Genomic DNA, 14,478 nt, shown 5'->3' on the forward strand with positions numbered 1-14,478 from the left:
CTCAATTTTACCCACAAACTCCTGCCATTTTTGCTCTACTGTCTTCCCTGCTAGGCTCTGCTTCCAGTCTATTTTTGTCAGTTCCTCTCTCATGCCCTCATAATTACCTTTATTTCACTGTAACACCATTACATCCGATTTTGCCTTCTCTCTTTCAAACTGCAGACTGAACTCTACCATATTATGATCGCTTCTTCCTAAGTGTTCCCTTACTTTAAGATTTTTTATAAAGTCTGGTTCATTACATAGCACTAGGTCCAGAATAGCCTGCTCCCTTTACGTAGGGAAATATGCTCTAGGAAGACCTTTATCATTTTACTTATTATGACATTAATATTTTATTTGCTAATCCTTTGTTCTTTGAGGATTAGTTGGATGTCACCATTGGATATGCTCTGCTCACTGTTCAGAATTGGTTTGTTACTGGTGTTACTCTGCCCTCTTGTGTCAGTAAGCCAATATTGCAGCAATTCTACAGGGTTCGGTTTCAACACTTTTTTTTCACCATTGCCAGCAATTCAGTTTAAAACAGAGTTCCTGTTTGCTACATTTCAGACTTAAAATGCATTTTTAACAGTCAGCTGAGGGAAAGTTAGCAACCCAGTTACACAGGAGAAAAAATTGCCATAAGATTAAGTCAATTTGGATTCATAGTGCTTTTCTCAGTTGTCTGTGCTAATTCAAAGTAGTTAGTGCATGTGTATGTACACTACAATTTGAGAATCAGAATAGTCAGACAGATTACTTAACCAACCAGATACTATACCCACCTACTTAGTTGCTTTCCCCATTCCCAAGAGAATGGCTTGGACCATCCAAAATGCAGATTGATCCTAAGCCAAAGTTGAGCAGGAGAGACTAAATCAAGAGTTTGAGCAACTCAGAGCTCCCATGGCTGGAAGCCAACAATACAGGGATTGTTCAAGCGTAAGCTACCATGGGGAAATGTAGACACTATCCAGACATGGAAACAAAAAGCTTGCCTCCTAAAAGGATCTCCTTTTTTAGCGTGTCACAGTTCATCTGACCATGACACGCGATGATTAGAACCAATTTGATTTGATTGTGTGAGACATCTTACAAACCATCCATTCACTTAGCGTGTGCTGCTGCAGGTCAGGCCTAGGGCACTCGTGTACCTCAAAGATCCTGGAAAATGTGAAAATGTTGGTTTCTCGGAATGCAGCAGTATGTGCTGTTACTAAAACAAGTAATTGTGGTTAATTTCCCTTACACTTTATCCTGTTTTTTCCCCAACAAACAACTCAATGCATCAAAATCAGACTTAATCATCCAGGATACAGACCCCAATACAAAATTTTCAAAACAAAACTCATTTTAAGTGGATGTTTTACTTTTGCAGACCTACACCTCAAGAGAGTGGTACTAAGGACAGTAGGTAAGGGAGTGTCTAAACTCTGTGCTTCTGAAATCATGCTGGGTGGTGTGCAGGTGGCTGTGTCCATAATTTGTAATAATTTTTAGAAGTTGGGGGAATCAAAAGAAATGAAAGATCAAATTACAATTGTTTTGACCACCCCTTTGTTTGAAAAACGTTTAATTCTGCTTTCGCTTTTCATTCTGTGAATAATCAGTGTTCTACACAAATATAACCAGAGAACTGTTACTTTCGGTCATGGATATTTGCACAACTAACTGCGTTTTTACAGAGAGGTTTAGACTCCAGTTATCTGAATGCCAGAATTCCAAGTATTATAAGTGATAAGTAGCTCAAATATGCCCCTGAACATCTTTCAAAGATCAGTTGGAGGCTTTAATTGGGCACTTGTTAGTTAGCAAGTTTCTCCAAAGACTTGGTCCCTCTACGACAGCCATTCTTCTTCATTGAACCCAGTGGTTAGTTTCTGCATGCTAGCAATTTGGTCACCTCTTGGGAACCTAATATGGATCTTTGCCCAATCATCCTCCCTGGTCACTTTGGCTCAATCTGTCAATGACTAGGAACCAGAGCCCTGACTGGTTCCTCTAAATCTACAGAGTGAAACAGGGCCTGAACTTCTAAATGCTCTTGAATAATCCCACCAATTTGAATGGTTACATTGTTTTTAAGCTTCTTTGTTCCGTAGTTGATCTTTTTACCTTTTGAACAAACAGGGTTGAGGATCTAAAATCTGGATATAGGACAAACCTGTGCCTGACGTCGTCATAAACTGTTGAACTTGTTGAAATAGACCGTACTTCTAGTGATTCTTTTGACCAGTCTCTGAACCGAGAGGCCCTTTCTGGGGTCTAGATCTTCAGAGTCAAGAGAAGAGCAGTAATTGGGAAACTAGTCAGCAGTGACTAATGCTAGATTTCCCTTATAAGTTTATCTCCCCATTTTAAAGCATTCTGTCTTTTGAGGCTGTATGGAAGGCTACTGCTGGCCTATTATTGACACCTCTCGGTTTGCCTTGTATTTGTTTGTGATTTTAAGACTGCTGTTTAGGACCAGGCCCTGAAGAGAGTTGTTACGTGACATTGTTACTCACAGCCCTTAAGCTGATTCTTTTCCTTCTTTGTTTGTTTATGGAATATGAGCTGTGCTGGCAAGGCAAGCATTTGTTCTCTAACCTAGATTGTGCTGGAGAAAGTGCTGATGAGCTCCTTGATGCTTAGAGACATCTAAAGCGCTATTAGAAAATTCCAGGATTTATATCCAGTAACAGTGAAGGACTGGCCAATAAGATTCCATGTTAAGATGGCATGTGGCTTAGGGGGAAACTTGTAGATCCCCAAGTGCCTTCTGCCCTGCCCCTTCTCAGTGTTAGAGGTTGAGCGTTCAGAAGTTGCTGTTGTAAGAGCTTTGGTGCGTTGTTGTAATGGATGTTGTAGACAGTACGCATTGCTGAGAGAAGTGACAGGTATGATAGTCAAACCGGGTTAAGATTTCTTTTCCCTCTGAAGAGGGGATTTTGTTTGGACTGACTGCTATCAGTTTACTTTTGACTATTTTTGAGTTGATATTGACTGCAGGTGTTTTGTGTCGCTATCAGCTCTTGGTGAGTCACTTTAGTACATTATTTTATAATGCCTGCAACGTGACATCATGTAATGATAAATCTGTAATTTTGCTGCTTAGATAGAACTGAATTTCAGATGTTCTGACCATTTAAACGTAATCTAAATTCCTGTAAGACCTGAATTGGTGAGAGTTTAATACTTGGGTAAGATATACTGAAAGACATTGTCACCGCTTACAGTAACTCTACTCTGACAGGAAATTTAAGTCAGTTGCTATAGATTTAAAGGTGTAGGATAAACAAAATAACATTTTGCATTTTGTTGACCAGATTTGTTAGCCAACAACAAAACCTAATAAAAGAAAATAAATCGGATCAGGAAAATTAATAGGAACTGAACTTGGACCTTAGTAAATTTTCTCACTGATTATTGGGTTGGGTGGGAGGCACATTGCTAACAATTAATTTTGAGATATGAGTGCAAACATGAACTTGATTTTCACGGACATGACAGCAAACACAGTGGAAGTTAAATAAATGTTTATATAGCCTAAGGGAAGCCTCTTGAGTGTGGTATTTTTAAATGAGGTTTGTACTCTTAAAATTGGCTTTTCTGCAGTTTAAAAGCTGCCCATGCTGTTTTTTAAAATGCACAATGGTGGAGGTTTAGGGGACAGCTCTTGGGTATCTTTATGATGCGTGTAGATGATTTTAAAACAAAATTCGGAATTGGAAATTAAGCTTCAGGAATTTTTAAATATATAGTATTAGACATTAGACTAAATTGGGAATAACTGAATCAAAAGTCTTACCTCGAGAATATTACAAAATCCTGATAAATTGGACCATGACCTCACAAAATGAAGCTGCTACAACTAAAGATGAAGGAGACCAGTTGAGAACTTTAATTGGGCAGTTAAGTTGCTTACGTATGCCACCTAGACTGGATGAGTGCTGTCGTATATTTCACTTAAGTACCATGTTGAAATACACCACTTTTGGAGACTTTGCAAAGACAAATAAGGCAGCTTTAAAAGTGAGCTTAGATCAGTGTGCACTTATCTTCAGTCCTGTATGGTCCAGAAGGGGTAACATTATCGTTTTTAGTGAACACCTCAGTTGCAGCAGAATTCATTATATTTTTACTGGAAGAAGTGAGGAATGTTGTCTGTTAGTTTGGAAATAAAAACCAAAAAGATGTATTAAAAGAACCTAGGCAGAGAAGCCACATGCTGGTAGAAGTGACAGGTTTAGCAATGGTATTTTTAAACATTTACCTATATAAGGACCAGCTAGGAAAAATATGCCTCTGGATTGCTGCAGTGATGCTCCTTAGCTCTGGGACAATCCCCCTTGATGAAGGGTGTTGCTGGTAGAGATTGAGGATTGATCTTCGAAGTATAAAAGAAATGTTAGCAAGAAAATTTCAAAATTAAATTGGGTTGGGGCAAGGAATCAGCTAACGAATTGCTTTGGAGAAAAATCTTCCGTCAAAATAATTATTTGGTGTCCTTGAGCAGGGACATCTTGTGTTGTAATAATTGTGTTTTTAAAAACTTTATTGCCTGTCCCTCGTTGCCCTTGAGAAGGTGGTGGTGAGCTTTTATCTTGAACTACTGCAGTCCATGCTGTAGGTAGACCCACAATGTCATTAGGGAGGGAGTTTCAGGATTGTGACCCAGTGACACTGAAAGAACGGTGATATATTTCCAAGTCAGGATGGTTGTGTTGTTTTGAATTGTTTAACGAATTGGGAGAACAAAGAAGTGTCCAGGCTGTAATTTTTTGTACCTAAAGGTAGAGTGGAATGTAAAGTTATTAAAGATTTTATCACAATGTGTAATGCATTGTATTATTGTTAATAATTGTCTTTTGCCCTTTTAAAGCGAGGGAGTTAGAATGCAAATTACAGAGGTGCTGGTAACAATCCTTCAGTTTTCCTTGGATTCTGAGAATTGGAGTATTGCAAACACTATGCATGTTCAAAAAAGTTTGGCCCAGCAATTACAGACCAGTCAATTTAACTTTGGTGGGGAAGCTTCTGAAATAGAATTAACAGTCACGTGGAAAAAAAAACTTGATTTGGGCAAGTCTTTGTGGATTTGATAAAGGAAAATCACATCTGACTAGGTTGCTGCAGACTTTTGAAGACTTTAATAGTAATGGTTAATGAGAGGAAGACTGTTAATGTGGTGTACATGGGCTTCCAAGAGGTATTCGACACATTGGGAGGAGAAAGTGAGGGCTGCAGATGCTGGAGAGTCAGAGTTGAGAGTGTGTTGCTGGAAAAGCACAGCAGGTCAGGCAGCATCCAAGGAGCAAGAGAGTTGATGTTTTGGGTATAGCCCTCCATCAGCCCAGTCACATTCCTGATGAAGGGCTTATGCCCGAAATGTCAGCTCCCCTGCCCCTCAGATGCTGCCTGAACGTCTGTGCTTTTCCAGCGCTACACTTTTTGACCCTGACTCACCAGCAACTGCAGTCCTTACTTTCTCCTAGTCACTGAACTCCTTACAGGGAAGCCTTTTCCAAGTTCTCCTCCCTTCATATGTTCAATACAGTACCACACTGTAGACATGTGAGGAAAGTTACAGATCATAAAATAAAAGGGACAGTAGCAACATGGATACAAGATTGGCTGAGGGAGAATAAACAGGAGAGTAATGGTTAATGGTATTTTTTGAGCTGGAGGGTTTGTCGTGGAACCCTTGCTTTTCCTGAAAGACGTAAGTGATCTAAATCTTGGTGAGCAGGGGACAAATTCAGAGTCTGCAGATGACACAAAATTTAGGAGAATTATAAACTGAAGTGAGGAACTTCAAAGGGATATTGGCACGTTGTTGAAGTTGGCAAATAGGTGGCAGATAATCTTCAATACGGAGAAGTCTGAGGAACTGTAATTCACGGTCGTTTACATACCTGTCATTAAAAGAACACTTACTCACCCAAGAAATTAGTTTGCCAAATGCCAAGGATGCTAAATGATAAATCCAAATTGCTGAATGGAAAACCTTTTGTAAGAAAATCTCAAAGGAAAGTTATACTAATGACAGATAATGTCTTATGGCAATTCAGTGAAAGGCAAACAGAAATGCTGACCTCCGGTTTGGCATAGTCTGAGAACAGGGGCAATGGAGCACAGAAGTAATTCGCTTGCCATTTTAATCAGAAACTGTTCGTTTTTTAACTGAGTATTTGGACTTTTTTAAATATGATTTATTTGTAGCAAAATGATATTAAGTGTCTGGGAAGGAAATGTCATTGGAGGACAGTAGTTTTTCTGCAGACTGAAGGTCTGGGAGGTGCAAACTGGAAATCTGATTGAAACTTACAGAATACCGAATGGCCTAGACAGAGTGGACTTTGGGAAGATAGTTCCATTGGTAGGAAAGGCAAGAAACCGAGGGCAGGTCATTGAGCATGTTTAAAACCGAGATAAATGAGTTCTTGATTGCTGCTCAGATCAAAGATTTCAGGGAGAAAGTGGGAAAATGGGATTGAAAAACCTATCAGACATGATTGAATGGCGAAGAGGTCTTGGTGGGCCGAATGGCCTAATTTCTGTTCCTTTGTCATATGGTCTTATGTTACAGCACTGTCTGTGCTTAGAGGGTGTAATTACATTGTGACCCATTTACCTCTGTAGTTTCCAGTATTAATGCAAATACAAGAAATAATGCCGGTAAAGGTATTGATACACAGCGGGTGTGACAGTGGGAACTAAGACATTGTATACAGGAGCGCATACAGCACATTTGTCCACGAAAGTAGTTGTGCAAGGAGTGATTTCCTATGTTACAACAATGACTGCTTTTCAATAAGAATTTACTTGACTTTGGAATGCTGTGATAGTTATAAGATGGCTGCAGTTGCTATAACTAAGGACATGCTACAAGATGTATTCCAGTATATCACCGAAGTGGGTTTTACAAATGCTGATTAGCCATGGAAAGTGCAGCAAATCCAGGTTTGATTGTCCTTGTTCCTTGATTTTCTTGTGCTTTCTCATAGAAGCTTTTGAATGACAATCGTCACAGTGGGGTGCTGAGGGAGTGCTCCTCTCTACGACTGAAACTAAATTGACCAAACTCAACAAAGCTGGGGTGAAAGCTAAGAGTTTGTGGGTCCCATGTGTGAGGTTGCAGCGAGCTGTTGAAAGAAAAACGCTGATCCGAAATTCTTCTGACTAATGCAAAAGATTGCGGGTGTGGGAAATCTGAAATGAAAACAGAAAAATGCTAAAAATTGCTCAGCAGATCAGGCAGCATCAGTGGAGAGAATTGAATTGAATTGAATGAAAAGTTTACAAGTTGCCATTTATGGCATCATCTTGGGTTCAAGGTACCTAGGGGCAGATTCTTCAGTACTAGTTTTTAGGAAAAATAAAGAAGTAAAAAGTCCAGTAGTACAGATCTTAGGAATAAATTAGAAAATAGAGAAATACAAAGTTCAGAACAACAGTCCTTTAAACGCAGTCCACACTCGGACTTAACTCCAGTCTGTGCCAGGCTTCACCACAGAGTTTCACATCTGAGCTTTCATCACAGCCAGGATAAGTCAGCGATGTAATAGATTTTTAACAAGTGATAGGAAGGAGGATGTAAAGTCTGTGAAGAGGACAGATCTGTCCTAGGGCGTACAGCAGGCGAGGTTAAATGACAAAAGGCTTCATCGTGCAAAGCCAAAGAAAGTGGTAATGGAACAAGGATTTGAGGATCTGGAATAGCTGCACAGTTGAACTGACTGAAAGGCAAGTAAAGGAGTAGGGAGAGAAATAAGATGGAAAAATTAATAAACCGGCAAATAACATGGAACACAATCAGGTCAGAGGTTGTGATTTAAAATTGTGGAACTCAATATTGAATCTAGAGGGCTGAAAATTTTTATTAGTACTTCTTGATAATCTTTTGTTTTAAAAAGGTGCTTTTAATCAAGTCAAGCTGCTATTGATGTTGACTGGTATTGTACATGTAACACCTTTGGTACCCGTGCTAAGTGGATATTCATCATCCGTGATATTGAAACAAGCAAAGCCATTGAGATCCCACATTGTCCTCCAGGGACCATTAGTGCTTAGACCTGCAGTGCTAAGTGAAAGTGTTGCACAAGGGAACAATTTTCACTGTAGCTTGTCTAATTGATGTCAGTCCGTTTGATAAGTGTTGCTGTTAGCCTTGCAGTCTTACACGCCTCCACTTCAGAGAGGAAAATTGATAATGGTGGAATCTCTATCCCTGCCACAGCAACCCAATCTTCCCTTGATATATTTGTGCTCAATTCAGTAAGGGTTGCTGTTTAGCAATTGGGAGAGAGAGCCTGGCAGATTTGTTTTTCAAGTTAGATCACTGAAGTTATTCAAAGCATCAGAATTGTGTTAGGTGAGACCCACGGGTCTAAACAATTGAATGATGTCCACACCAATACTATTGGCTTGACTTTGAGCTATTGGCAAAGTCCCGATCTATCTGTCAAGGTTAAATGCTGCATTTTTAATGCAACATGCCAATAATCTATGAGGCAGTGACATGTGCTAATGTGTACATGCTTTTGCAGCTCAAACATTAAATAAATTCCAGAAACCGAAATAGTTCCTATTTATAGGGGACACTGCGCCAATGGACATAACGTTGCAATGCGTTGTGGTGACCTGGTTTTATCTATACCCCATAGCACTTTAATATGAAAGTTTAAAACTGCCCTTGAATATTCTAAATATCCAGACAACTATGCTTTGGTTTTGAGTTCCTCGATTTGTATGTCTAGATAATCCCATTTGATTATCTGATTTTTGACTGCTGCTGGCAGGTTAAGCTGTTGCAGGGTATAAAGGTTTTAACATGCTGCTTTATCCCACTTATGTGCTTGCACCCTTGCTGTTGTGTTCTCACTCGCTGGAAGAACCTCATTCACTTGGCATAGCTGCAGTAATGGCACTGCCTGGCATCCCGTAAAAGGGCAAGTTAACTGCATTGGGAATGAAGCAGAATGTTGGTCTGTGATAAATTCATTCAAGCCAAAATAATCTAATCCTGTCTTTTATTTCAAAGTGTGTGTGTTAGGGTGGCAAGTGAACGAGACGCTGCAACCAGGGATTCCCATGCTCCCTGCTTTCTGTGTGCAGTGTGCAATGATTCCCTGACCGGCTGGGAGGAAACTGGGTCTTGTCTCGGTAGCCTGAGATTTTGCACTGCTTCTACTGACTAGACTCAAATATTTGGTCCTGGTTGCCATTGGTAGCAGGCGTTCACTTGTTATCCAGTGCTTACAGTGAGCAATAGCATACTGTCACGTTAATACCCAGAATCACAGAACTAACAGGGTCCAGAAAGAGGTCTTTCAGCCCAACGTGCCTGCACTGGCTACTTACCATTATTCCCTGCCCTTCCAAAACTAAATTATATGCTTTCCTGTATTTTCCTGGGTATGATAGTATAGTCAGTCCAGAGATTTATAGTTCTAATTCTACCATAACGTTCTGAGAAATTGAATTCAACTTAAGATGAAAATAAACCAGTCCCTATTTATAAAAGTGACCATAAGGCTGTTATAGAGACCCAACCGGTTCACTGATGTTCCCTAAGAAGGAACCTATTCTTAGCCAAACCTGGTCTATATATAATTTGAAACTCTCACCAATATGTTGAACCTTAATTGCCCTTTGAAGTGACCTCTCATGCCATTCTGTTTTCACATAGCCCAGGAAGCTGGCAATGAAGGATCAATGCCAGTCTTGCCAATCACACCCTCTTTCCATGAATGAATTGTTAAAACTAGTCTGGCCATTACATTGCCCTTCCTCACCCTGCCTTCACTATGCTCACTTTTAGCAGTTAATGCAATGTTTTAAAACTGCCTCCTTGTTGTCATTGGTTTTAGACCTTCGCGAAAACGTAGAGAGCTGGGAATCTTTTCAAACAGCAGTGCTCTGGATGTGACCACGTCTAGCTCCATGAGTAATGTGTCTGCGACAAAATGGCCCGAGGAGGAATATCCAAAATTTTTGGAGAAGGTGTGGATGAAGGAGTCCCTGGTAATCTCCAACTTGCGCCATTTCTCAGGATATCGCATTGAAATCCATGCGTGCAACCATGAAGTGGAAACTGGAGGATGCAGTGTTGCAGCTTATGTCAGCGCAAGGACCATGCCTGAAGGTAGGGCACAGAGAAATGTTTGATTTCCCGCAATTTTTATTCAGGTGACAGGAAAGAGAGTAGTCTGCAGTCACTGACATATGAAAAATAAAAACGGAAATTACTGGAAAAGGATGTAGGTTTGCTCGCTGAGCTGGGAGGTTCATTTCCAGACGTTTCAGTACCCTACTAGGTAACATCTTCAGTGGGCCTCAGGCGAAGCAGTGTACATGATTCCTGCACTCTATTTATATGATTGGGTTTCTTTGGATTGTGATGTCATTTCCTGTGGTTCTTCTCAACACTCGCTATTACTGGAAAAGCTCAGAAGGTCTAGCAGCATCTATGGAGAGAAATCAGAGTTCACGTTTCGGCTCAAGTGACCCTTCCTCAGAACGAGATTGTACTTATATATATCTAAGGAGATCAAATGGAGGGAGAAAAAGAGAGATGTCAGGAACTCCAATGTAGAACCATCCAGTGAGAGGTGACTGTAAGTGCATTATAACTGTTGACATATTGTATAGGGAATGTTGAAATAACATTTTATAGTGACCAATGTTGACACAAACCCTGACCAAAGCTTTTCAAAACCTAATGTTTGTGGACATGATGTGTTAGTCCAACACAAAATCTAAGATGGTCAGAGGATTATAGTGCATGAATAAATCAAACTGCAGTATAATCATAAGACACATTAAAGCCAAAGCACTCATTTGTATCGCTCACTGTTAAAATTTACAGGAATTGCCCTGCACAGCAAGGGCTTACCCTTGACATGTCAACAATGTTAGCAACAGCAAGGGCTTACCCTTGACATGTCAACAATGATATAAAATATTGAATTTAATTGAATGCTTAGTTCCATTTTTATCATTGATGCTGATGTTAATTTTAAAAAAAAGCAATAGAACTGCAAATCAGGAGATCAGAAACAAAAACAGAAATTGATGAAAAAACTTTTGGCAGCATCTGTAGAGAGAAATCAGAGTTAAAGTTTCGGGTCCAATAACCTTTCCTCAGGACCCATTCCTTGTTCTGAGGAAGGTTCACTGAACCCGAAATGTTAAATTTGTTTTCAGTTCAGCCCACTAGTGATTGGGTTGTGTTGCACAAGCTACATTGGCCATCTGAGGAATGAACAAATTAACTTGTATTTATGGATAAGGGGATTCCCATCCAAGATGGAGATGAGGTTTTTAGTGTTTGGAATTCTCTGCTCCAGTGAGCAGTGGGGGTTTGGGTTTCTGAATAAATTCAGGATTGAGTTGAACAGGTTTTGGACTGACAATTCAGTTGAGGGCCATGAGGAGGCAAGCAGGAAAGTAGGGCTTAAGTTCGCAGTCAGATCAACTGTGATCTTATTGAGCATTAGAACAGACTTGAAGGGCTGAATGGCCTTTACCTATTTCTTATGTACATAAATACATTTGAAATGCTAGCAAACGTGAGAATCGGTTTGACACAAACAGCACTGACATAAATAGCCTGTGTTTAGTGATGTTGGTTGAGATTGGCCCCAACCACTTGGGTGGTCTTGTCTGCTTCTCTTCTATTTGTGGCCATGGAAGCTTTTCCACATGAGTGGGCACCTCTGGCAGTGCAGCACTTGCTCACTACTGCACTGGGAGCACTACCCTAAATCACACAGTCAGATCTCCAGATTTGAACCTGAACTTGAACTCATAACTTTCTGACTTTAAAGGTGTTACCCTATGGACAACTTGACAGCTGTAAGAGAGCGACAGCTGTCAGTTCACCTGGCAATGTTTGAGTGAGGTCTCAAATACAGTCGGCTATTCTGTTAACAATTGGCCCTCATTTTTCACTGGTGCTGCTGAATGTTTGAAGTGTAAATCTGAGTGAAGTTATTCTTTGTGAAGGCTAGTGATAAAACACAGCCAATACTAGCTGCGGTGTACTGAGATCTATGTTCATGGTTTGGTTAAGCGAGAAGCAGGCCCCCAGTTATACAGTTTTCGAAATGTTTTGAACCCTTGTACCCGTGCAAGTACCTGACACAGAGTATACCCTTGAGCACCAGGCAATCTGCTGCTGAGAGATGAGATGTGCAGTGTGCTTTATTAAAAAATCAAGTGGATGTATAGTTTCTCATCGCACTCAGTCTGCTTTTAAAAAAAAACCAAGAACTGTGGATGCTGGAAGTTTTAACAAAAACAAAAATTGCTGGAGGAACTCAGCAGGTCTGGCAGCATCTCTAGAGAGAAACAGAGTTATTGTTTCAAGTCCAGTGAACTTTGTGAAGAAGGGTCACTAGACTCAAAACGTTAACTCTGTTTTCTGAATAAGGTGCTGTGAGACCTGCTGAGTTTGTCCAGTAAGTTCTGTTTAATATTCTTGCTTTTACTCCTTGTGCATTCAAGTTACATCCAAGAACTTGGGTGCAATACAAAGGTGAACACTCCAGTGCAATGCTGATGGAGTGCTGTACTGTCAGCTGTGCAGACTTTGGGATGAGGCAGTAAACTGAGAGACTGTCTGTTCCCTCAGGTGGATGTTAAAGGTCCCAAGGCATACTTCTGAAGAAGAGCTGTAAAATTATGCCAAATAATGATGATGATGATAAGACGAGTAGTTTGAGGTTTGTTTAGATTTAATGCCTGTGAGACAGAGGGGTGCTCAGCCAATATATATCCCTCAACATTTCAGAAACTGATTATCACAATACTGTTTGTGGGATCTTACAGTGTACAAATGAACGATCACAATTATTACAATAGTAATTACGCCGTAAAGAAGGTTTAATTGACAGCAAAGTGCTTTGAGACCTCCATTGGTTGCAGAAAGCCCCAGGTAAATGGAAGTCGTTCGTTCTTCTTTCCTACATTGCACAAGTTTTAAACTCAAGGTGGTTGCTATTACTTGGGTTAGTTAGTCATCTCTCCAATATGAGGTGTTCTGAGCTGTGCAACATGTTTATTTATCTAAGTCATCCAATATTACACATCTCAGTTTGCACCGTCACCTGATTTTCTTGTGTTATTGGTTGATTTAAGTTACGTTATTTTATTTTATTTTACAGCAAATGCTGATGATATTGTGGGTCCAGTCACACACGAGGTAATTGACAAAGTAGTTCACATCAAATGGGAGGAGCCAAAGAATCCGAATGGTCTCATTGTGTTGTATGAAGTCCTTTACAAGCGCCTTGTAGACTCTGAGGTGAGTGAGAAGCATTTTGAGCATGATTATTGTGTAATGATAAGTAAGTTGATTGGATCAGCCAAATAAATGCTATGGCTACAAGTGCAGGTTGGGAGCTGGGTACTCGAGTGGCTAACTCACTTTCTGACTCCCACCAGCCTGATTGACCCATACGAGACATGAGTCAGAAATATGATGGAATGCTCTCCTGAGCCAATAGCTCAGGACAAGAAGCTCAGCATCATCCAGGGCAATCCATCCCATTTGACTGGCACCTTCTTGAGCATTCATTCTCCCTATTACCAATGCACAATGGCATGTCATAGAGTCCTACTGCATGGAGACAAGTCCTTTGGCCCACACTGTCCATCCACACTCCCCCCATTTCCCTGCACTTGGCACATACCCTTCTAATTCTTTCTTATCCATGTATTTGTCCAAATGTTCATGTACCTGCTTCAACCACTTCCACCAGTAGCACATTCCACATGTGTACCACCCTTTGTGTAAAAGAGTTGCCCCTCAGGTTCCCTTTTATTCTTTCCCCTCTAACCTTAAACTGATGCCCTCTTTGCTCAATCACACTTGGAGGGTCAAAATTACAGAATATTCTCCCTCTCAGTACTGCGGTGTAACACCACCACGAAGGCTGCATATTTTTGAGAAGGCGACTCATCATTACCTTGTCAAAGGCAGTTAGAGACAGGCATTAAATCCTGCCCACATCGCATGAGAGACTTATCTTTAAAAGATTGTCTGCATGGTTGATTTTTAAAATATCAGGATCAATACCCATGGGAAGAGACACTTTGGAAAGACCACAGCAATATTTACTGCTCTGAGCCCACATCTGAAATGCCACAGACAACTGTTTTCATATGGAAGTTCCTTTTTCAGTCTTTGCATAGACAGTTGCAGTGTCAAATATTGATATCACAGTGTGAATAAAAAATGTGACCAAAAGAAAACCTGAACTGGAATTGAATGCATGCGTGATTTTTTTATAATGTATAGATTATAGGAAGTAGGATTTCTAGCTGTCTGAACTAGACAGTGCTGTTGTATGTTTTTACTTTGCCATTACGTGCAGATGATGTGATGGTCTTGATATTGGAATGGATTTAATTAAACTGTGACAACGCTGTGGCTTGCCCCGTTTCGTTCTCTCTCTCTCTCTCTCTCTCCCTCCCACTCCCACTCTCACTCTCACTCTCACTCTC

At 40.4% G+C, this 14,478-nt stretch overlaps 1 protein-coding gene across 3 annotated transcripts in view; it reads left to right on the forward strand.

The window, feature by feature from the left end:
- The window catches only part of LOC122565433 (insulin receptor-like), a 260,534-nt gene that overhangs the window by 224,745 nt on the left and 21,311 nt on the right, over positions 1-14,478 (forward strand). For 2 of the 3 annotated variants that reach the window (XM_043721409.1, XM_043721411.1), the window contains 3 exons: positions 1,364-1,399; positions 9,840-10,114; positions 13,137-13,276. In XM_043721409.1, coding sequence (XP_043577344.1) covers positions 1,364-1,399; positions 9,840-10,114; positions 13,137-13,276 — 451 coding nt within the window. The remainder of the gene's footprint in view (positions 1-1,363; positions 1,400-9,839; positions 10,115-13,136; positions 13,277-14,478) is intronic. The other variant, XM_043721410.1, reaches the window with a different exon arrangement.

The sequence above is a fragment of the Chiloscyllium plagiosum genome, chromosome 31, assembly GCF_004010195.1.
Source record: "Chiloscyllium plagiosum isolate BGI_BamShark_2017 chromosome 31, ASM401019v2, whole genome shotgun sequence".
In the NCBI taxonomy this organism is placed as follows: domain Eukaryota; kingdom Metazoa; phylum Chordata; class Chondrichthyes; order Orectolobiformes; family Hemiscylliidae; genus Chiloscyllium; species Chiloscyllium plagiosum.